At 55.5% G+C, this 23,807-nt stretch overlaps 1 protein-coding gene across 2 annotated transcripts in view; it reads left to right on the top strand.

The window, feature by feature from the left end:
• Positions 1-23,807, top strand: part of FADS2 (fatty acid desaturase 2) — a 32,114-nt gene that overhangs the window by 3,614 nt on the left and 4,693 nt on the right. The window contains exons 1-7 of one of the 2 annotated variants that reach the window (XM_026487773.4): positions 2,901-3,011; positions 4,884-4,994; positions 6,699-6,896; positions 7,009-7,110; positions 11,613-11,738; positions 19,657-19,717; positions 20,063-20,139. In XM_026487773.4, the coding sequence (XP_026343558.1) occupies positions 4,932-4,994; positions 6,699-6,896; positions 7,009-7,110; positions 11,613-11,738; positions 19,657-19,717; positions 20,063-20,139 (627 nt within the window). In that variant the 5' untranslated portion in view covers positions 2,901-3,011; positions 4,884-4,931. Of the gene's footprint in view, positions 1-2,900; positions 3,012-4,883; positions 4,995-6,698; positions 6,897-7,008; positions 7,111-11,612; positions 11,739-19,656; positions 19,718-20,062; positions 20,140-23,807 lie in introns of those variants that run through there. The other variant, XM_026487771.4, reaches the window with a different exon arrangement.

The following is a 23,807-nucleotide window of genomic DNA, read 5'->3' on the forward strand; positions in this document are numbered from 1 at the left end:
CTCTTAGAACCCAGGGAAGGCGAGAAGAGGTCAGGGCTCTTTCCATCTGTGAACTTGCTCCTGTGTTGTTCTTATGAAAAGGCAACCTACTGAAAATGGAATGAATCTCCGACCTCCACCTGCTTTACACAGGGCAGGGGGGTCACGGGATTCGGTGGCAGAGGACCTAGGTTTGCATCCCTACCTTTATGAATTCCTAGGCGAGACATTTCCTGTGAACTTGGCTTTCACGGGTCTGAAATGGGAGGTTACTGCCAGGCTCCAATGGGCTGTGCATGAGTTCACTCTTTCAACGTCAGGACGCGCTACAGCTGTGGGATCATTACGGGGTGTCCCTTAGCCGCCTGCGCACGTGTGTGCACGTGTGTGCATGCTCCCAGCACACAGAGCAGGGAGGTCAGTAAATCGGACACAGAGTGTGAAGAAAAGTCGAGTGACCCCATTTTCACCAAAGGAAAAGGTGAGGACGACACACGAGATCTCACCTCTGTTTGTGCCCAGAGGGCAGCCGTACCTTTGGAGCCGGACCTGGGCAGGGTGGTCCCATCCCTGCCGGCTGCAGCCTCAGGCAAACACCCTGCCCAGCATCCTCCCATGACTTATTATTTGTGAGAATCCCTTCAGGTCCTGCGGGCTCCCTCCGTGGGCACCTGCTTTCTGTGCGGCCGTGGCCTTCGCAGCCCTGGGGTCTCGCGTGTGCCAAACATCGGCCGGGATGCTTGCACCAAGGGCGCTCTGCTTGCAGAGCTCTGCCCATGGCTGCCATTGCTGCTGTCCCTGGGCTGGGGCAGGGTCCAGGGCCTCTGTCTCCAGATGAGAGCTCAGGGGACTTCCTCTGCTTCTCCCTCTTTAACCCCGTGTTCTGCCTGCAGGGTCCTGGTTCCCAGGGCCACTACCTGCAACATCCGGTGCCCTGAGTGTGCCCCTCCCGTCCGTCCCAGGTCCCGGGCTCAGTGCCCAGATGTAGAAGGCTGGACTGGAGACCAGGCTTGCTTTGCAGAGAAGGTGGGCACAGCCAGAAAGAAACCATGGCGTCCGACCCCCGGCGTGGTGGGAGCCGCCAGCTCTCCCCTGGGTGGGGTTGGGCCAGGGAAGGTGTCTTCATGCAGAAGTTGGCTGGCTGGCGGTGCTGAGTGGTGGCGGAAGTGGGAAGTGTCGCATACGGTGTCTTCCATTTTGGAATTTTTGGCCCTTCCTCCCACAGTACATACACCGGCCCTCCTGAAGACAGTTGTTTGCTCTCAAGCTCTCGCTGCTCCATTCTCTTCACTCTTGTCCCAGGCCTTCCTGAAAAGCGAGGATAGATTCTGGTTCCAGTTCTTGTTCCAAAGTCAACGTTTGCATTGGCACCGTCTTGCCTTGCCTCATGACCTCCCTAGCACCAGCCAGACACATCTGTAACCCAGCGGTTACTGGGAACCTTCTGGAAGAGTGTGAGGTCCCTCCGTGACACTTTGAAGGGGAAGACACAAAAAGTGCTCAACTCTCAGCTAGGAGGAAGCTCGTTTTGATTGAGGCATGTGTATTAGCCCTGGAAACCTCTAGAAGTAGGCACACCTACAATGTGGCTGTGGCTAGCAGCTTCACCTCCCTCAGTCTCTTTTCTTGTCTCTAAAACAGAACCTGCCTCAGAGTTCGGTAAAGATTAGCGGCTTACGTAAGCTGGTGGCTAGCCTACATGTCCCAGCATGTGTTAACTGCGACTATCAGAGTGAGATCTGGAGAAAGTAAAGAGTTCTGGTCTGAACATGATTGCAGAGTGGGAAAGTTTCCTGGGGTTAGAGAGGGCAGAGCTGTGGGGTCCTGGGTCCTCACATTCACTTGTGAGCCCCTCTTAGGCAGCGGCGTAGGCCCTGGGGTTGCAGTGAACGAGACGGCTGGGGCCCCTCCCTTGTGGAGTTCATCATGGTCTAGAGGGGGAAGAATGGCATACATGGAAGTGAGTGACACAGCTTGTGAATTTGGTAACTGTTATGAAGAAGGCATAACAGGCCAATGTCCAAGAGAGTGCGTGGGGCTGGAGGGTGGTTGGGAAAAGCCAGCCCCAGGCAGTATGGGAGCAGGGCTCCCGGGCAGAAGGAAGTGCTGTGCAAAGGCCCTGGCGTGAGCACGAGCTTGGTGGGCTCGTAGGTGGTCTTCACCTGGCCTGCTCAGAAAGCCGTCAGACCTACCATGGACGACCAGATAATCTAACAGCGTGTGGCTTCCTAAACTGGCGTGAGGCGTGAGGCATGTGGTGCAGTGGTCCCTGAGTCAGGTGAACCTGGATTTGATCCCGGCTCTGCCTCTTGGAGCAGAGGATGTCCGCTCCCGCGCTCCGGTGTCTCATCTATACAGCGGGGCACTCAGCCTTCTGGGAGGGAACGTAAACAAGGCTCCTGGCTCCCTCCCGGTCACGTGGGGAGGTGAGAGGCCACCTGAGAGCCCTCTGGATATGGCCAAAGAATGGCCTGGGTCAGGACAGGAGTCTGTCTGTCTATCTGCTCCCACAAGTTCCCCAGCCCAGGTGGGGGCTTGAGGGCATGACCTGGACCTTGGGGGTGGGGGGGGGCGGGCAATGGGTGCTGGTTGAGAAATGAGTCTCTTGCAGACTTGAAGTTTACCTCCCAGTGAGGAGTAGAGAGTGGTGGTTTAGTTACCAAACACAGCAGTTGGCCCGCAGGAAACTGCCTTACCAAAAACTTCCTGTCATTTCTCAAAAGCCGTGGCCTGATGTGAGAAGGACCAATGAAAGGGCAGTCTTGCTCACCACAGCACCACTGACTCCCAGGCCCTGCTTTGGAAGCTGCTGGGGGGCTTTTCCCTGGGGCCTTTGGACTCGGTGCCGGGAGGGGCCTCACTTCGCAGAGAGCGCTGAGGCGGGGTGAGGGCGGCTGGCCCAGAGCGGCAAAGCTGGTCAGCGCGGGCCACCAGGCCTCCCCACTGCCTGCCCGGGGCCCCAGAAGAGCCTCACGTCTCTTCTCTGAAAATACACTTGATCTGATCTTCTGCTCCTCTCCCTTTCTGTTCAGGTAGGGGGGCACGGACCTTTTTTAAAACTGTACAAGGGATGCAGTAGGGAATTGGGAGGGGCCTGGCGATCACTGTTGGGAGATAACTTTAGTGGGGAGTTTAAACATGCTTATTATGAGCTGTGGGCCCGGTTCTTCCCTCCTTTAAAAAAATGTGAAAATTTCCAAACATGCGGAACTGTTGAAAGAGTAAGTGAACGCCTGTATTTCCTCAACCAAGACCCGTAATCTCAACATTGTGCCATGTTTGCTTTCGCTTCTTTGTGGGTATGGGACTGTGTGTGTGTGTGTGTGTGATTTTCTGTTGCCGAGTCCCGTGAAAACAAGTTGTCTCAGTTATGCCACCTCGTCCTTATATTCGTCACCACCTGCTCCAAAGAACGGGGACATTCCCTAACATCATCACCATAACTTTGTTGCGATTAAGAGAATGAATCCTAAGTCCCTCATGTGACCAGATAGCCAGTCCATATTCACATTTTCTCATTCAACCCCAAAAATGTCCTGCGAAACGGCTGGGTCTTTATTTTTTAACCCCCTTCCAAATAGGAGCCTTTCAAATCAAGCATTGCCATTTTAATAATCTTTTTGTGTATCTTTTTCAGTTTTTGAAAAGCTAGACACCCCCTCCCAAAACACACACACACACTTCTCCCCCGCACTGCATTGATGTTTTCCATGGTTTCTCGTGGTGTCATTTAACTTTGTCCTCTATCTTGCAATGTGTCCAAGTTTGCTCACTGCACAGTGAATGTTTGCCACTGGGACATCATAGCCCATAATGCCAGGCTCATCCCTAATGGAGATGCCATGTTTGTTATGAGACGATTTATGTAATAATATACATAGCGCATATAGAAAAGAACCCAGAGGGAAACAAGGTAAAATATTCACAACAGTGGTCCCTCTCTGGGTGGTATTTATTTTCCTCTTTATTCTTCTGTACAGTCTCTAAATTTGCCCAAATCGTGCACATTATCACTTTTTAATTGGGATTACAATAATAATATTATTATATAATATTTTTAAATTTTTTAAAAAATATTTTATTTATTCGAGAGAGAGAGCGAGAGCGAGCATGAGCAGGAGGGAGAAGCAGAGGGAGAAGCAGACTCCCCGCTGAGCAGGGCCCCCCCCCCCGCCCCCGACATGGTACTCTATCACAGGACCCCGGGATCATGACCTGAGCTGAAGGCAGACACTTAACCGACTGAGCCACCCAGGCGCCCCTATTTTTTAAATTTTAAAAGCAATAAGATAGCAGTGTTAGAGAAAGTTTGAGAAGAAATAAAGCAAGGCATAATGCCACCACTTTAACACATAACCGTTTTAGGGTTTCTCCAGAGGTTTTTTTTCATCGTTTTCGTAATTATTGTCATACTTCTTCAAATTATGAAAAAGGTTTTTTCAGACATGGTTTTTAACTAGTTCTTTATTTGTTATTGGCTTGACATGATCTCCCAAGCACATTTTCCGTGCTGGAGCGGGCCCCAGCCCTGTGCTTTTCTCTGTAAGCCCTGTGCGTGGGGTGGCGGGTGGTGTAGTTTGCTGGGTGCCAGTGGAAACGCCGTCCCTCCTGGGCCCTGCCCAGCCTGTGCATCTTCCTGCAGGGGTGCATTTTTCTCACTCACCCGGAGGCATCCTGAATGCGTGCACACACCCTTGGTGAGCTCAGGGCGGAGACCCAGGGGTAGAGCCAGTTCGGCCGGGCACTGAGGGATCTGCTGAGATGAGGCTGGAGAGAGCATTTGGGGCCAGGTCCTGGGAGGCGTCGATCAGTGTCCAAGTGGGGACACGGAGAGCAGCTGCTTGTGAGCCCCGTCCTCTGTGGGTTGAGGTCTCCCACCCAACACCTGCTGCCCTGCTCCCCAGGATGCCTTCCGTGCCTTCCACCGTGACCTTGATTTCGTGCGCAAGTTCATGAAGCCTCTGCTGATCGGAGAGCTGGCCCCGGAGGAGCCCAGCCAGGACCATGGCAAGAACGTGAGTGTGCCCAGACCAAGGAAGGAGGGGAGGGTTTGCGGGCAGAGGGTGTGCCCGCCCAAAGACAGAGAGTGCCAGGTGTGGGCCAAGGGAGCTTTCTGCCTATCCAGGGGAGCCACCGTCCAATGCCTGGGGTCAGCAGGACTCCGAGACTCCGTGGCGTGCCCTTTGCCCTTGCTCCCAGCCTGGGCTGGCCGCCTACCTTCGAGTGATTCGTTCCCAGCCTCTTCACCTCCCGGGTCTCAATAGAGTTAGGCTGGGCCCAGGGTCTTCACTTCTGGTCCAGTCCTCCCACCATTTTCTCTCTCCTTCCCTGGGAAGTCCAGCCCATTCCCGCTCCCCCGGCTCTTCCCGTCTCTGCCCCTCCTCTTTCTCCCCAGGGCTGATAGTGGGGAGATGGTCTTCACCCCTCCCTGGAGCTGACCTGGGGTTCCATCCTGGTTTCTTCCCCCGTGGTTCCATCCTCTGCCCTCCCTAGCCCCCCTGCAGGCAGGCAGCTTCTCTCCCCTCTTCGTGTCCTGTGGGCTCCCTCCTTCCTGACCCCTTGCTTCTCTGGCCCCTACTTGGTTTCCCCGCTTTCCCTTCTTAAATGGTGTTAGCCACTCTTCAGATCCTTTGCCACTTACCACCCAGGCCCCCAAACCTGGCTTCCTCCACCCACATGGCACCCCATCTACGCTGTCAGAGCTCTCTCTTCCCCCTGCCTGCCCGACCCCTGCCTCCTAGCTGCCTTCTTTCTCCATGCCATGTTCATGGTTCCAGAGCCAGCCCTGACTCCACCTTGGCCTCCCCGGCCCCACACCCCCAGGGCCCCCCCAGTTGTCCCACCTCTCTGAGCTCTCTAGGGCCAAGGATGTTGCCCCGCAGTCTTGTCTCCGCCAGCCCAACCCCTCAAGACTCGACAGAGTGCCCAGAGCACTCTGGGGGTGGGGGCGGGGGCGGGGGTGTGTCGTGGGAAAGTGCGAGCTTGTGTGTGGGGGTAGTGATATATATGTGTCCATAGCATAAATTTTACCATTTAGCCAGTTTTGGATGCACAGTTCGGTGACTTTGGAGCCTATTCACATTGTTAGGCAACTTTTACCACCATCCACTTCTAAAACGTTTTCATCACCCCAGATTATAACTGTGCCCATTAAACATGAACTCCCCATTGAACAGTCTCCCTCCCCGCAGCCCCGGTAAACGCTCCTCCACTCTCTGTCTGTGATTTGCCTACCCTAGGGAGCTCAGTTATGTGGAATCATACGGTGTTTGGCCTGTCGTGTCTGGCTTGATTTCACGGAGCCTGAGGTCTGCAAGGTCCATCCCTGCAGTAGCGAGGGTCAGACTCTCCTTCCTCTTCGAGGCTGGAGAGGATTCCGTTGCGTGGATAGACCACGTTCTGTTCAGCCGTGCACCCAGTGAGGGATGCCTGGGTGGTTTCCGCCTGGTGCCTTGGGAATAATGCCACTGGGAATGTGGTGTGCAAAACACCAGCTTTTGAGTCGAATCCTTTCTCTGCCACCTACCTGGCTGGGACCAAACGCGCAGTCATTGGGTCTGTGGAGGCCCACGCAGCTGTCGCGGGAGTGGTGCGCGGTGGCCGGGCTCACTCCGGCCACAGGCTTGTGGGTCGGCCCCTTGCTTCTCCCAGCAAGAACACATTGGTTTCCTCCAGTGCAGCCAGGCGGCTGACGCCTTCCCTGTGCGCTTGCTCAACAGTCCCAGATCATCGAGGACTTCCGGGCCCTGAGGAAGGCCGCCGAGGACATGAACCTATTCAAGAGCAACCACCTGTTCTTCCTCCTCCTCCTGGCCCACATCCTCGTCATGGAAAGCATTGCCTGGTTCACCATCTTTTACTTTGGCAATGGCTGGATTCCGACCGTCATCACGGCCTTTGTCCTCGCTACCTCTCAGGTGAGGCGTGGCGCCCTCCCCGGACGCCTGAAGCCCCCACCCTCACTCCCCCCAGCTCACAGAGGCCGGGGACGCGTGAAAGCTGGCGCTGTGAAAGCATCTCTGTCCCCAGGCCCAAGCTGGATGGTTGCAACACGACTATGGCCACCTCTCTGTCTACAAGAAGTCCTCGTGGAACCATGTCGTCCACAAGTTCATCATCGGCCACTTAAAGGTAAATACCAGCAGCGCTGGTCTTCTGCCCATCAGTTAGTGGTTGGCACGGCCCTGGCTGACTTTGCCCCGGGTCAAGTCTCCTCTGGGGTCAGTGCCTATGACCGCACGGTAACACGGCAGGTCCGCTTGGAAGCCAGGCTTTCCTGCCGGGCTGCCCTGGGCTCTGGGACTTGGCAAATCCTCCCCTCCTCTGACCTTTTCAGCCCTGTCTCCGTATTGAATTAGACCCGCAAAGGCAGCGTGCTAGTTACGAGGACAGGGATGTGCTGCTTTTGTATGTCGACTCAGTGGATGATACTGATTATATCATTTACCCGTTGTCTAAAGACTTATCTAATAAAGCCCTCTTAGTCTGAAAGGGAGATACTGTCACGGAAGTCAGATGGCACGATGATCAGCTCAGCCGCAGGACCAGAGTGGTTTAAGGCTCATGGGGAAATAGTTCCTCTCTCACCCCCTCTGCCGCCCAGGAGGTCGCCCCACAAAGCGTTACCGCGAGGCAAGTTCGTAAAAAGACAGGCTGCACTTGCCAGCGAACTTGTGCTCGTCCAATTGGCTTATCTCCTTGGTTTTGGAACTAAGTCCTTGCCGGCTCGTTCTGCAACAGATCATCCCCCACTCGGCCCTTTCCCAGCAGCACCCAGCTGATCCTAAGAAGGGCTGTGTCCTAAAGAATCCCCTCCCCCCTCCCCCTGGCTCCGGAAGAGCTACCTGCCTGGGTTAAGCGTACCCCCCGCGACGCAGACCGTGGAGAGCCGGTGGCTTGCCGGCAGCGGATCTGGTTGGGGGCGGACTAGCACTGAACTAATAAGCAGTTCCCTCGCAGCTTGCCTGGCCCTGAGCCTGAAGCGGCCTGAGAACCTGGTTTCTTTCCAGAAATTCGGGGGTGAAGGGAGAGGGTGTGCATAGTAGACTGCTTTGTTTCATTTTATACTCTTGTCTGCTGGATAAAACCCTCCTCAGTATTGGAAAGTAACATTTTACTCGCGACCCACGTTATCCCTGCCCGCTTAACAAAGATGGGTTGTGTCCTGTTTCCAGATTCTGGGTGGGAGCCGGGAGGGCCTTTCCTGCCTGATGGCCCTTAGCTTTTGCAGGACCTTGGAGTGCAGCTCTTGTGTCAGACGGAGGACGAGGCCAGGACAGAGGACTGGCCTCCACGGAGAACGTGGGTTTATGACGTCAGAACTCTGGGATACGGGGAAGACGGGTACTTGGGCTTGGAGGTTAGAGGTCAGGGATGGGGGTTGCACTCATAGCTGGCCATTCCTCCGCTTCGCTGTGTCCTTCTTGCCGTGCGAAGGTCAGGGGCACAGCCATGCAGCTCACCCTGGGGGTGCCCCAGAGCCAGGAGCCTCGCAGCCTGGCTGAAACCGCTCCGGCACCACATAGTCACATGGCTCCTGGTTCCCTCTGCTGGGAACAAAGGAGGCTGGCTGCAGGAAGGTCCCCAGGTGCCCTGCCACCTCGAGCATCTTAGCTCAAGCTGGTGGGGAGCAGAGAACGGGGTACCGGGAGCCTTGAGGGGCTGGGACCTGCTTCCTACTGGCAGCCTGAGCCACTGTGGGATTCCAGAGTGGGCTCTCCCCATCCCATCTTCCAGTCTCTTCCGACAGACATTTCTTCCAGAGGACGATTTTGTACAAAGAGTTCTGAGCCATCACACCTCTGTTGAAAACCCTTTAGCCGTTCGGCACTGCGCGTAGGGTAAAATGTACACTGCAAGGCCAGCACCGTCCACACTCCAAGTCTGAAGACGGAAACCAGGAGACCGCCAGCCTTTTTACTACACCCTCTTGGGCCACCAGGGCCAGGACTAGGGTGAAGCCTAGGGCACAGAAGTTAAGGGGACAGCAAAAGACTCAGGAATCAGGATGAAAAACATTTTAATATATTTTTTAAACAAAATTAATGCCAAAGAAAATCTACAGTGAACAAAAGAGCAACATTTTGGATAAAGATCAGGACTGTGCTGGGCCATACTGGAAGCCGAGGCAAAAGGAAAAATCTGTGACCCTATATACATGTGTGTAGGTATTCTTTTTTTAATGGTTAGTCTTTTTTCCTCAGAACATTAAAGTAGTTGAGAAATATTTAAGAGTTGGGAAGTTGAATGTATTAAATGTTCCAACATTAAGGGAAAGTATATTATTTGTACCAAAACAGAATTTATTATTATTTTACTTTGGTTTAAGTTAAAAATTATTCAAGGGGCTCCTGGGGCATCTGACTGTTGGTTTCGGCTCAGGTCATGATCTCAGGGTCGGGAGATCAAGTCCCACATTGGGCTCCACGCTGGGCAGGGAGTCTGTTTGAGATTCTCTCTCTCTCTTCTTCTGCCCCTCCCCCCTAAAAAAAATTTTTTTTTTTTTAATTTTTAAATTAAGATTGTCACTTGGTGGAGAAAAGTCATCCAACTTGGCACTTCTCTCATTTGAAAATGAGACAAACTGAAAAGTCAATTCGGAAACTATTGTTGATGCCGTTGTGACCAGTCAAGCCAGGGGTACGCATTTTTCACTTTCCCGCAGGTGCTGATAGGGCTCAGCCCAGGACTTTCGGCTGTGGTCTGGGTCTCTGGCCCAACCACGGGGCCTTTGGCTTCTGGAGCAGCCCACACCACCCCTTCCCCAGCCCCCGAGGCCCTCACCTGGCCTCTTCCCTCTCTCTCGCTCCGCCTGCCCCCCCCCCCCCCCCCGCCCAGGTTTGCTGGTCTTCCCCGGCCCCATCTCCCTGTGCTGGGGTGCCCTTCTCTCCCTCTCCGGGCCAGGGCTTGCCTCGGGATCACTGCTTCATTCCCAGGGCTGCCTCTCATCCCAGGACATGCAGGGCTTCTGGATGGGGAGACGAAGCAGGGCTCCGCCTAGTGAAGAATGGAAGAGAATCCCAGCAGAGGACTAGCTCTGTCCCGAGAGAGCGAGACGGCCTCCCCTCGCTGACTCATCACCGGGGCGTTCACAGCTCATCTCTCTTTCCTTCCTTCATTCATTCCACAAACATCCCTGGGTCGGTGTTTTCTAAACATCTGCCTACTCCTGACGTGGCTTGCTCCTCGACTTCTTTGTGCTGGGGACTTTCCATGTGACCTTTCCCAGGAGTGGGGTTCCTTCTGGCTGGAAAGGTGAATGTGTCATCTGATTCCTCCATCTTCTGAGCCCTCGCTCACTGACATTTTTTTTTTCCTCTGATGGGTTTTGAGAACCACAGGCTTACAGGCAAAGGCCACACCTGTGCCCGTCTGTGCCTCTCCGTGTCCAGAGACCGCGTTTGTGCCAAATTATCTTCCAAGTAAAATGTTTGTTTTAGCAGTTAGTCAGATGTTTGGCCCAAGCATTGATTGATCCAGCCGTAGTTCGCCAGTAGAGTGAAGGGTCGATAGGGTCCCATTTCCTTCTACGGGCCACAGGGCAACTCTGGGGGCAGGCGTGCCTCCAAACTGGGTCAAGAGCTTGAGTTGGTGAAACAGAGCTTTGTGACCTTGAAATAAATACTCAGGGAATGCTTCCCGTCTCCTAGAATCGCGGTTTTGTATTTTCATGTTAGAACCTGGGAGCTCTTCCATAAGCCTCCCTGTGGCCTTCTGGCTGGGACCTCACAGAGTCCTCACCGCTCAGGGCAGCAACCTATCTGGCTATTGGATGGTCTCTTGGCAACTGCTTATAGAATATTCACAGATTTATGCAACCATCGTCACAGTCGATCTGAGAATATCTTCATCACCCCCAAAAGAAACCTCATACCTCTTAGCTGCCACCTCCCAACCCCCTCATCGCTCCCACGTGTCCCCAACCCTAACCCTAGGCAACTGCTAATCTTTCTATCTCTAGAGTCTCTAGTCCGGACATTTCCTATACATGGAATCGTGGATGCGGTCCTTTGTGTCTGGCTTTGTTCACTCAGCAGGTGTTTCCAGGGTCCGTCCACGTTGTAGCTGCTGATTCATACCTTCCTATGGCATGGCCGAACAGTTTCCACCTGTTGGTCATTTTGAATAACGGGAACATTGGCGTACAATTTTGTGTGGCCATGTTTTCATTTCTCTTGGGTACACACCTCGGAGTAGAATCCTGGGCCACGTGGTAGAGACCCCTTCTTACCGTTCCTGCAACAGGAAGTGTTTCTCCTTGTATCACACGGCTCTCGAGGGACGTGCAGAGGCTGAGGGGTGTGGAGGCTCTCACCTGGTACTTGCAGAGGGCAGAGGCCACCCCACACTGGCCAAGGCGCTCGCCATGTGCTCTGGCACCAGCTGGCCTCGACCGCCATTGCTGTGGGGGCTGGGGAAACGGGCCCGGAGGGATGGCATGGCTTGGCTCCATTCCCAAGTGCTGGCCTCAGAGCTGGCCAGCACTCTGGACTCAGTACTGACAGGGCCGCATTCGGAGGCTCAGGGGCCCAAGGCCCTGTGTGTGTATGATGGCACAGTCAGTCCTGAGTATTGGTGGTACTGGGAACCTGTCCCCCAGAGAACTGCACTGCTCACCCCGTTCCCCCCCGCAGGGTGCCTCCGCCAACTGGTGGAATCATCGCCACTTCCAGCATCACGCCAAGCCCAACATCTTCAACAAGGACCCCGATGTGAACATGCTGCATGTGCTCGTCCTGGGCGAATCGCAGCCCGTTGAGGTACGCTGAGGGTCTGTGTTGGCGTGGGAAGTGTCTGGCCTGAGCAGGGACCAGGGAAGGAGTCCTGTAGGTTGGAGAGTCAGCCAGACGCACTGCATCTGCTGTTTATCTGGAAACCCTTCCCGGACGCCCTGAATTATTCAAGCTGGAACGTCGATAGAATGGCCTCGTGTGTAAATAATGAACCACCAGCCCCGCATCAACAATAGATGCCTCTCTCCCTCCCGTGGGCTGGGGAAGAACACTTCCTGGCTCGTTTCTTCCTGGGGGCCGGGGAGCTCTGGTCCCGGTTCAGCAGGCAGACACAAGTCCAGGGCTCGAGCGTGGTCCCCAGAGACCAGCTCAAGGAAGCCTTATTGGGAGAGCCACAGTCCTCGATGCTGAGAGGGACGTCAGCATGGTCTGGTCCAACCTGCATCACCAAACGTGACAAAGGGAGGCTCCACGGAGCGAGGGGATGTGTTCAGGACCCTACAGTTTAGTGGCGAGCCAAGGATGAGGCCCCGGATCTGACAGCAAGGTCATTTCCTTCTCTAGTCTGGACTAGAGTCTAGCACACTGCCTTATGTTTATGTTGGTTCAATTTCTATTATAAATACAGGATTTACCTGTGGCAGGCATTTAAGTATGACAGAAATACACAAAATTACAAAGTGAATCTCCTGTTACCTCCATCATCCCCCTTTGCCCTAAATATCGTGCCGCTGATGACAACAGAGTACACAAGTCCTTCCAGATTTCTTTTATCTGCAAACTCATGTGCACACATTTGTTTTTATTTATTTATTTATTTATTTATTTATTTATTTATTTATTTATATTATTTAACAATTTATTTTATTTTTTTTACTAAGAATTAGAATAGCCCTTTTAATTGAAAATCCTTTTTTTTTTTCATTATGTTCAGTTGGCCACTGTACAGTACATCATTAGTTTCTGATGAAGTGGTCAATGATTCATTAGTTGCGTATAACACCCAGTGCTCATCACAACACGTGCCCTCCTCAGTACCCATCACCGGATACCCCTCCCTTCTGAAACCCTCAGTTTCCCGGGGGTCCATAGTCTCTCATGGTTTGTGTCTCTCTCTGATTATCCCCTCTTCAGTTTTCCCTCCCTTCCCCTCTGGTCCTCCATGCTATTCCTTATGTTCCACATATGAGTGAAACCATATGATAATTGTCTTTCTCTGCTTGACTTATTTCACTTAGCGTAATTCCCCCCAGTCCCATCCATGTCAGTGCAAATGGTGGGTATTCATCCTTTCTGATGGCTGAGTAATATTCCATTGTATATATGGACCACATCCTCTTTATCCATTCGTCTGTTGAGGGCATCTCATCTCCTTCTGCAGTTTAGCTATTGTGGAGATTTCTGCTATGAACTATTTATATGTTTTTAAGGATTTTACTTATTTATTTGAGAGAGAGAGAGAGAATGAGCAGGGGAGAGGGGCAGAGGGAGAGGGAGAAGCAGACTCCCTGCTGATCAGGGAGCCCGACTGGGGCAGGGTGGGGGGGCCTTGATCCCAAGACCTAGAGATCATGACCTGAGCCAAAGGCAGACGATTAACTGACTGAGCCACCCAGGTGCCCCAGCGTGTATTCATTTTAAAAACCAGAATTAGGGGCACCTGGGTGGCTCAGATGGTTAAGCATCTGCCTTTGGCTCAGGTCATGATCCCAGGGTCCTGGGATCGAGCCCCGCATCGGGCTCCCTGGCCTGCTTCTCCCTCTCCCTCTGCTGTTCCCCCTGCTTGTGCTCTCTTGCTCTCTCTGTCAAATAAATAAATAAAATCTTTAAAAAAAATAAATAAAAATAAAAACCAAAATTAAAAGTTAGACATCCTATTCTTCGACTTGCCACCTTACCAAACACGGGCCTCTTTCTGGAAGTCCAAGTGCACTGGCCTTTGCCTGGGTCCGTCCGGTGCTCCGTTGTATTTCTATACCATCATGTAACCCATGCTATTTTGTAAGATAGGAAACTTGTTGCTAATTCTCAATTTCTTTTTAATAAAAGCACCCCAATGCCTTTAAAGAATGCCCTCCTCTAACACATTTTTTTTAGAAAGTAGAGCCCCTATGGGACAGCCTCTACGTTAGGGCTTAATTTACCAAAAAATCTACCTATGCTTTGCCTTTGGGACGTACGGTGATGAGGTTAGCCCAAGTTTAGAGGATCCTGTTGGTTTTAGTACAGCTTGTAAGCATCGCAGTGCCGGGCACAGAGGAGGCGCTCAGTAAGCATCTGTCGAGCGAGCACCATTGAGGAAGGAACAGGGTCTTGGAGTCCCACCAGGGGTGTATTCCTGGCAATGTTGGCATCCGAGGCTTGGAACAAGGAGAGGAGAGAGGCTGTTCCTCCAGTTCTAGTTTGTACCCTGTCTCTTCCATCTCGGTGCCACCCAAGAGAATATCGGAGCAGAAACACGGGTTTTCTGCGACGCTGTCCGTTGCAAGGGAAATTGGCCAACATTCAGTACTTGGGAAGCCAGCAGCCTCTCTGACCAGGCAGGGATTATATTCTCTTCCAAAGTACCTGCTGCTTGCCTCTTTCTTCTAGGAAGCTGTTTGCTAGCTTTGATTAAAGATGTCCAGTTATCACAGCTGATTAACTTGGGGCTTTCTGATGAGTGAAGACAAAGGCTTCCCTTTCTGCATGAGGCTTCATGTTGGAGAGCTGTTGGCTCTCCTGCCAGATGTTCTCTGCGTTCCTAACACCAGAAATCTAGTCTCACCAGCTCTGCTGGCAGGAAGGCTTCCTTTCCGCTCTGCGCCGTGGCCAGCGAAGCCTCTCCCAACACCTCCTCCCCCTAGACACCTCTTCGGTGCCAGCTTTGGGCCGGTGGTGGAATGGCAGTTTTTGGAAATCCGGTTACCCTGTTGCTAGTAGCATCTGAAAAACCGTGGCCGGGGCCACAGTGCCCTGCGGAAATCCTCTCCTCTTACACATGTGTGGGGGAAAAAGGCCAGATATTTGCCGGGTTCCTGGTAGAGCTGTGCCCCGGCGTCCACAGGACCATGCTGCTGCCCTCAGAGGGACCCCGGCAACAGCGGGTCCGATGGCCTTGTCTCCTGCCAGGCCCACATACCACATACCACACCAGGGCCACCCACCTGGCCCCATGTGGCCAGGCCTTGGGGTGTTGAGCCAGCCTCTGACCTCCAGAGCAAGGAGACCAGGCCTCTTATCTCCAGGCCCCGGTAAACAAACTGCTCCAAAGGGCTAGGCAAAAATTAAATAGAGGGATCTCAACAGTGAAGCCCCTTTCCTCATGAGTTCTCTGCCTTTTGGTCTTATTTATGACTTCTGGGAGGATTTTATTTGTTTTATGTAGCAAGAGGTATTCACTGTTTTTTTCCCTCCTGCAGATTTCTTTAATTTCTTTCATGCTTAGAAAGTTGTTTGGTTTTTTTTTTTTTAAGATTTTATTTTTAAGTAGTCTCTACACCCAATACGGGGCTTGAACTTATAACCTCGAGATCAAGAGTCACATGTTCTACTGACTGAACCAGTCAGGCGCGCCAAGAAAGCTCTTCTTACATATTATTTTCAGTGCTTTGTGGCTTCGCTTTTGAATTAACTTTGGCCAAACAGGCTGTGGGTAGGCTGGTGTCCACCCTTCACGTCTCTGGAGTCAGCCAGATTCCCCAGGACCCCCACTGGGGGTCATGGCCCCATCCATGCGGGGGAGTGTGCCCCCCCTGAGCCCCGCGCCTGGGCTGGGCGGTCAGCCTCACGCGGGGCACCGTCCGCGAGACTCGGGCGGCCCTCCATCCACCCCTGGCCTTTCATTACTGGCCGCAGCCCTCCCAGCAAGTCGCCGTCTTCACACTCTGTCTTTCCATCCCGCAGGAAGGCCCCTTTCTCCAGTTCCTCAAGCCTCTTTTTCTTTCTCTCAGAAAAGTTTTATACTTTATATGTCTCGTGGGTGTTTCTTTTCCTGTTCAATCATGGCTCTTTCCTACTTCTGTTATTGGGATCGATGTTTCTCCAAGGTTCCGGGAAGCTGTTGATACTTGATGGTTAGGCTTACGTCCAGCCGGTGTCCACTCAGGCCTCTCTGTGATTCTAGCTGTCTTTCAGTTGGTTCTTTCGAGTTTCCTTGGTAGACAATTACATCCTTGAAAATAATGAAAAGGTGCTTTTTCTCATAGCTCCACCCTCTTACTTCTGGAGCTTCCAGAACAGAATTAAGGAGAGGTGAAGTCAGCGGCAGGCTTCGCCCCTCCCTTTATCTATCTGCCACATCCCAGAGGGGAACCGGGAGGCCGTTACCGCCATGGCACTAGAGGTGGGCTTTCGGAAGCGGTGAGTGTTTGCGCCTCCCCACCGGAGAGCCTGCCTTTCCACCCATTTGGGACGCCCTCCCTGCCCCACCGCCTGTCTGTAGCCACCCCTCCAGGCTTCCTGCTTCAGGCAGACCTTTGTGAACAGGCCAAGGGACCAGGCCTCCCTGGGAACAACCTCCTCTCAGGGCCCATGGCCTGGGGCCTTGTCATTCTGTGCGTGCCCGGCCTGGCCAGGGAGCTCATTGCTCTCTGTGACTTTGCAGGCTCCCAGAGGCGGGGACTGGGCTTTGCGACAGCTCCCCTCCCCCAACCCTGACTGGACAAGGAAGGCCCTTGTCATCCCCCAGACATTTTGTTCCAAAGCTGAAATGTCCCCTGCACACGCCCCTGGCGTGCACCCAGCCTGCAATCCACACCCGGCCCGGGGTCTGTGGAGAGACTGAGCACAGGACGGTCAGCCCCGCCTGGGCAGAGGGGTAGAGACCTCTGGGAAACCAGGCCACCAGGGCTGCCAGGGCTCCCCCTCCCTCCACCCCGGTTTGTATCCCTGTGAGCCTCCGCTTGGGAACGCATCAAGGGGAGCCCTCGGCCTGCTACCATTTTCATCTCTCGACCACAACAAGCCACCTTACCTGAGTGAAAGCCCTCTCTGTCTTCCCTGAGCCTCACCTATGACAGCCCTGCCAGCCAAGCTTTCTCCCCGTGTGTGATGAGGACTGTCCTATAGGAGAGGAGGTGCGGGGAGGAGGGCAGACTCTGCCAGAGTCTGCACACCCAGCACGGTGCCAGGCCCTGGCATGCAGGACGTCACTCAACCTTTGCTTAACCATGAGGCGGGAGCTGTCATCACGCCCATTTCAGAGGTGGAAGGGCTAAGGCCGAGAGACATGAACTAACTTGCTTGAGGTCCTAGCAGGAAAAGGCAGCGCCACCGCCCAAACCCAGGCTGTCTTGCTCCAAGCCGGGGCCTCTAGGTCCCGCCGGAACCTGCCCGGGGCCACCACCTGCTGGACCCTAGGGAACTGGCTTGTTGGGTCATTCCAGCTTTCTGGTGAATTGAGATGCCAGGAGCACCCCCCCCCCCCAGCTCCGTACGTTCTAAACCCCTCTTCCACCCCTCCCCGCATCCATGACTTAAGAGACCAGACGTTGGCAGAGAGCTGAGCCAGCAAGTTAGCCACACATCGTCACACCGAGTGGGTGCTCTCTGGTTTTCTGAGGAAAACTGGTGCTGAGGGCCAGCCATACCCCGACAAGTGGCCTTGCAGTTAGTGGCCCCACCTGAGGTCACCGAGATGGGAACAGATGTGCCGTGGTGGCTCAGTGTGTCCCCACACACAGCTCGCCGTTCTGTTCCTAAAGGACCGTGACAGCCACCTCATCTGCCGGTCCCTCAGCAGCCCCGGGGAGTGCCCCTCGGACCTGCAGAGGATGAGTCAGGAGCCCACAGCTCATGGTGGGGGCAGAGCAGGGTGTGCGTGTGAAGCAATTCGCTCAAACACTGAATTGTGTCTGAATCGCAAGGCCCTGCCTCCCTGAGCCCAGGAGCCCCCAGGGTCTGACAGAGAGGCTGGGGACCCGGCCGCTCCTGCAGGACTGTCTGCAGCACTGAAGGGGCACACGTGGGAGCCAGGAATGCCCAGGGCCCCGGGGCAACTGGGGGAGCGTCAGCACATGTGATCTGTCGCTCCCCAGAGGTCACCATAAATCAATAGAAACAGCGTGCTTACCATGGAAACACAACTTCAATGAATTCCCTTGTGCCCCCCACCCCTGCCCCGACAGCTTAGCCACGCCTGAGTCCTTCTCTGGGGACTCTCTGGTCTGCCCACCTGCCTGGGCTGCCCTTAGTGTTCTGTTCCCAAGCGTCTAACCAGCCCAAGAGGGTTATTGGGGCCCGGGGCTACCTCCTGGGATGACCCGTGGGCAGAGCTGTGGCAGGGAGGGCTCCTGTTCGGGGCCGAGAAGCCTGCAGACAGAGGCTGGACCCATGGGTCTGTTTCCCGGCTTCTGGGAGGAGGTTAGAGCAGGATCCAGGGGCCTGTTCTGTAGGCCACATGCTCCCTGGAACCCGGACCACAGCATTCCCCATCCGACAGGCCGCCGAGGGGGTGGGTGCACCTCTACTCCCTCCTCTGAGAACTCTCCCAAGGCTGCCTCTGAAGCCTCCTTGGCTGGGACCTCTCCAAGGCCAGCCTCAACCCTGGCCTTAGTGACCGTCCTTGTGCCAATGGCCACACTTTCTGGGGATGAGTGAGACCCCTGCCAAGGCAAAGGAGGCCACATGGGATAAAGGGGTCGGTTTGAGTTGTGCTTCAGCCAGATGGGCCGTGACCATGGGCCCTGGTGCCAAGATGCTGGCCCTGGGAGCAGGCTGGGCTTCCTTCCCACCCGGGGCGTCTCCTTTCAGGTATCGTGTGCCCTTCCTGCCATTTTGACGGTCCTTTCCCTCTCTGCTCCCACCTGCAGATGGGGGCATGAGCTTAGCCGACATCTGGGGTCTGTCCATCCGTAACGTGCCTCCATCTCCCGAGTGCAATAAGTAGGAATAAGCACCTTCAAAGGGCTGGATCCGGGGAAGGGCGAGTGAGGGGCAGTGTCCCAGCGGCCAGCCCCCCGCGTTTATTCCTGTGTTCTCATCGGCTCCTCTTAACAACCAGTGATTTGGGTGCCAAATGGGGTAGGGGTGCGGGGGCTAAGTGATCTGTGCAGGGGATCTTGGCAGATCTTGGCACCGAAAGCAAGAGCAGGGACCGCTCTTTGAACAACATCTTATGGTCTCAGTCCCCAAGGAACAAGTGGGCTGGTCTGCAGAGGGCTGGACCCTAGCATGCAAGGGCTCCAGGGACCCCGTGGGGCAGTGGCTTCCCTACAGGCTTGTGCTCGGCATGGCCTGAGCGGCTTTGTGCAGTGAGGGTGCCCAGGCCCCGGCACGGCCTTCCTCGCTCTGACTGTCTGGGCATCAGGGTACCCTGGGGGTGTCCCCGGCCTGCCGGCATTCTCCACGGAAAGTTACCTGCCTGGGAGAAGTGATTAGCTTTGGAAAATTGCAGGAGGCTCTGGGGAGGTAGCTGTTCCCAGCCCGGTGACTATTAGCAGTTCCCCAGGCCCTTAGCTGGGTTCTCCTGGCGGCTGCGGGCTCTGGGGAGCTCCCCAGGGTGCCCTGGGAGATTTTCTCACTCTCGAAGGAGTAGAGACTGGCCAAGGAGCTCCTTCGGTGGGACCCCGTATGACTCGTTCAGTTGAGCGTTCACTCCACAAGCATTTATTTAGTGCCTGTCGTGTGGGCTCTGAGTCAGCTTTCCTGGGTTCTGATCCCAGCTGGGCCCATTTCTCCTGTGGCCTTGAGCAGCGATTCGACCCTGAGCTTCACTATAGAAGCCCCAGCCTTGTGGGCTTTGGGGGGAGGGTGTGAGCGGAGGCAGGCCTGGGACGAAGCTCGGGGTTGGTGCCCTCAGCTGGGGCCGAGGAAATGGTGGCCAATGTTGGCCGGGGCAGCTAGGAGCCAGAGGGCCGGAAGGGCCCAGCCTTGGGGGCCCAGGGTGCAGACTGACAGGACAGGAATGGTGACTGCAGGGCGAGCGGGGGTCCCCGGGCGCTCACCCTCTCTTCTGTCTCCTCAGTACGGCAAGAAGAAGCTCAAGTACCTGCCTTACAACCACCAGCACGAGTACTTCTTCCTGGGTGAGTGCTGGGGGCTGCCCTCCAACCACACCCCAGAACGGCCATCTGCCCCCCGCCACCTGCTGCCCCTTCAGACCCAGGAATCGCCCCTAAGCCTGTTCGAGCAGGAGGGGCCGGCCATTCTGAGCAAACTGCTCCTGGCATACGGTGCCAACGGGACCCAGAGGCCCAGGCTCCCGCACTCGGGGGTCCAGGGGGACGGGGACGTGTGCTCCCAGCCCCTCCTCAGGCGCAGGTCGCTGCCTCTGCCTGGGCCCCCCGTTCAGTGCTCGCCGGGCTCCCCCCGACCGAGCGGCCGGGAGCGCCGGGACAGGATGCCTCTAAGCGCCTCTGCTCCCCCCACAGTCGGGCCACCGCTGCTCATCCCTGTGTACTTCCAGTACCAGATCATCACGGCCATGATCGTTCGCCGAGACTGGGTGGTGAGTCAAGCGTATAGCTGGCCTGGGCGTGGGGGCGCAGGGGCAGGTGGGCCCGGGGGTTGGCACAGTGCCCCCGCTCCCTGCCCCTCAGGGTGGGAGGGTGGCCTCTTCACTCTTAGGAAGGGACTTGCTCTGGGGCTGCCGGGAGCCAGGGAGGCCACGGCCCTACACATTCCCCCACTACCCACACACCGTGGGGTCGGGGGAGGGGCGGCCACGGCCTTTGCAGAGCTCCCTCAGAAAGCTCCTGGAGGTGATGTGATGAGAGCCAAACTGGACCTGCCTGTCTGCCGCTCCGGCCGCTGCCTCCCGTGTGTCCGCGTCCCCCTGCAGCCCTGAGACCCCGGGGCCGGGGCACACGTGCTCCACGTGGGAAAGGGAGAGCAGCTGGGCAGCGGCTGAGATGATAGGTGGATGTGTTTGTTCAGGCTGCACAGCGAGGACGCTCTGTTCCACGACAGAGACGTGGCACTCAGTTCTGGGGGCTGGGAGTCCGGGACGAGGTGTTGTCGGCGTAGGTCCTTGTGAGGGCGGTTTCGCAGGACCTGGTCAGGGCCGGTGTCCTTGGCTGTTGGGCGGCCCATGTCTCGGCATCATCATCTCTGTCTGGAGTCCCCTTTCCTAAGAACGCCAGTCACAGTGAGCTAGAGACCACCCTGTTGACCCCAGCTTAGTGAATTACACCTGCCACCACCCTATTTCCAAATAAGGTCACTCGAGGCCTGGGATGAGGGCTTCAACGTGTGCACTCTAGGGGACACAGTCCAGCCTGTGACACCAGGCTCGGTGGATTCTCCCAATTCCGTGTCCAGAGAGAGTGCGCGCATGGCGCACGCCCCCGTCCTTGGCTTTACGGGGATGTGCAGGTGGGATTCGGCCTAAAACGTTGACAGAATGACCTGGGTGGGGTAGTCACCAAAGGGCAGAGCCTGCTTGTGGCAGAGCGGGGTTCGCGGGTACAGGGACAGGGCCCCCTGCCCTGGAGACCGAGGGGAGGGTCACTTAGGTATCATGGTTCTTTTTTTTTTAATCCAGTTTCATAAATGAAAATATTGAGATTCTGAGAGTTCGGGACTTGCCCAGGGTGACACCAAGGGGTGGGTTGGGCACTTAGAGCCTAGGCCGTGCCCTGTGCTGTCCCCCCCACTGCGGCCACCAATCTCTCCAGTAACAATCCGTCATATTTCTATAGCCTTTGCAGGCTTCCGAGTACTTTGCCTGGCCTCTCTCATCGGAACTGTGGGCATAGAGGCCACGCCTGTTGATTCTGCCGATGTCCAGGACTGGGACTCAGGCGCCAGGGGGTCGGGGGGTTGGTTAGCGAGGTAGCCGGACTCCGGAAGTCTCTGCCAGTCCTGTGGTGGTGGAACCTTTGCCACCCACTTGTAGGACACGATATTTTTCCAGAAGTGAGCGTTTCATCCGTACTTTGTCCCAGCACGGCCACCTACGTTATGTCCCTTTACCCTGGTTTATGAGTGAAGTGACACGGGCGGAGGGATGGAGTTTCTGGGTCAGTTGCGCGGTGGGAATTTGAACCCAGATCTCTCGCCTGTGGTAACTCTGTTTCCACTGGGCTTCCTGGGCCCTGGAAGGAGTCACACAGCTGAAAAGGAGCTTGAGCCCTGCCACGTGGGGTTTCGTGGTGCTGCTGGGCGTATTTTAATCAGCTTTTATGGTAGATGACTCCTGCCTGAATATAGACTTTTTTTTTTTTTTTTTTTTATTGTGCTTGTTCCCCAAGAGACAAAGCACTCAGTAAAGACAGCAGGAAAGGAAATAAGACTGTGTATCCAAATGGGATCAGAGGGCAGACCCAGGGAAATTTGATAGGGCCCCTCAGGTCTTTCAGGGCCCTTGCCCTTGCTGGGGAGTAGGGCTCCAGCTGGGTGGGAGGGACATGCCTCCAGCCTTGGGCTCCTTCTACGGAACAGCTGACGGCAGTCAGTGCTCGGTGCTGGGGATGAAGTGTAGATAGGATCCGGTGCCCTCGCCCGCAGGGGTCCATGACTGCGTGGGGCAGCGGTGGGTCCCGCGCTGTGCTTTTCTGGTTTATGGTAAGAACGAGCTTACGTGCCAGGTGCAGCCCTGGCTTGGGGCCGCGGCCTTCCGCAGAAGTGATTCTCTTGGGCCAGTTGGCACTATCTGGAGACATTTCTGATTGTCACAACGCAGGGAGATCGCGTAGTACTGGCAGCAGGCATCTGGTGGGCATCTAGCCGGGGATGCCGCCAGGAACCCTGTCAGGCAGGGCGCAGCCCACAGTGAGGGCTTATCCAGGCCCAGACGCCAGTCATGAGGAGGAGAGGGGTTGATCCACTCTGAGAGCCTCAAGGAGGGGGGTTTGTACAGCCCTGGCAGTGCTGGTGGTGACCTACCCTGGAGACGCCTCTCGGCCTCCCTCCCTGGAGGTTCTCTGCGTCCGACACCACGAACCACTCTCTCCCGAAATTCTCCCTGTCAGCTTCCCAGTCCCAGCTCTGCTGGTTCTCCTCCACCTCTCTACTCCCCCGCGCCTGCTTCACACCCTACCCCTGAAACCGGTGGTCCCGTGGTCGTGTGTCGCTCTGCACGAGGAGAAACGAGCAACCACCCCCCACGGATATACACGCACTTCCTACTGTACCACGGACACACGCAGAAGAAACAAAGGCGAACGTGATGAAGGGAGGAGCGGAACTTGGAATGCTTGCTTCTCCCACCCCCTTGGAGATCCCTCGTTGGGTCCCAGGTCATGCCTGGGGCCCACTGCCCACTCCCCAGACTCTCCCTTCCCCCAGACCTCCCAGCTGCTCCCCTCTGCCTCTCCCCCCCAGCTGATGGCACCCGTGCGGGGACCAGCCTGGATTCCTCACGACTAAGCCATCCCCAGATGCAACTGCCCCGGGCTCCTAGATCTTTCTGGAATCTGTATCTCCTCCTTGGGGCTGCGGGCCCTGCTCTGGGTCGCCATCATTTCATGTCTGGGGGACTGAAATCACCTAATCCCTCCATCTCCAGTTGCCAGGGCTCTATTTTAAGATTTGAATGTGACTGTTCTTCCAACGTGTAAAGCTCTTGGTGGTTTTCTTCCACTGCCCGAGAAGTAGAGGTCAATGTCCTGCGGCAGACAGGGCCTGGCCCCATCTCCCACCGCCTGGCGAGCCCACGGGATGCAGGATCTGCACGTGAACCCAGCCCCTGCCTGCTCGCCTCCCCTCATCACGCCGCTGTCTTGCCTGTCTGGGCTTTTTTCTGTATCGTCATCCTGCACGTGTCTCCTACAGTTCTCGGCTCAGCTGACCTCTGGCATAGCCCACCCAGCCCAGCTCAGGCAGCACCGCCCGAGGGAGGCCTTTCCTAAATCCGACCGTCGTGTCAGGGCCACCCCTGTGCTCCCCTCGCTTCTGTCACCTTCTGTACTGGACTGAAGGGATCTCTTTATCAGTCCAGTCTGTCCTTCCAGACGCAGGGCTCTTGAAGGATCTCCTTTGGTTCCCAGCACCCAGCTCAGCCTCCGGACAGAGAGGAGGCATACACGGAGTTTCTGGAGCTTAATTGCACATAGACTCAAGGATGAGTTTGCCAAGCAGACAAGGGGGAAAGGAGGCCCAGGTGTGACTGGCTGCATGGGGCCAGGTCAGTGGACAGGCATGTGGAGGGCCCATGCGCCCTACCCAGGGGCCGGA

This window comes from Ursus arctos, unplaced genomic scaffold (genome assembly GCF_023065955.2).
Source record: "Ursus arctos isolate Adak ecotype North America unplaced genomic scaffold, UrsArc2.0 scaffold_23, whole genome shotgun sequence".
Lineage (NCBI taxonomy): Eukaryota > Metazoa > Chordata > Mammalia > Carnivora > Ursidae > Ursus > Ursus arctos.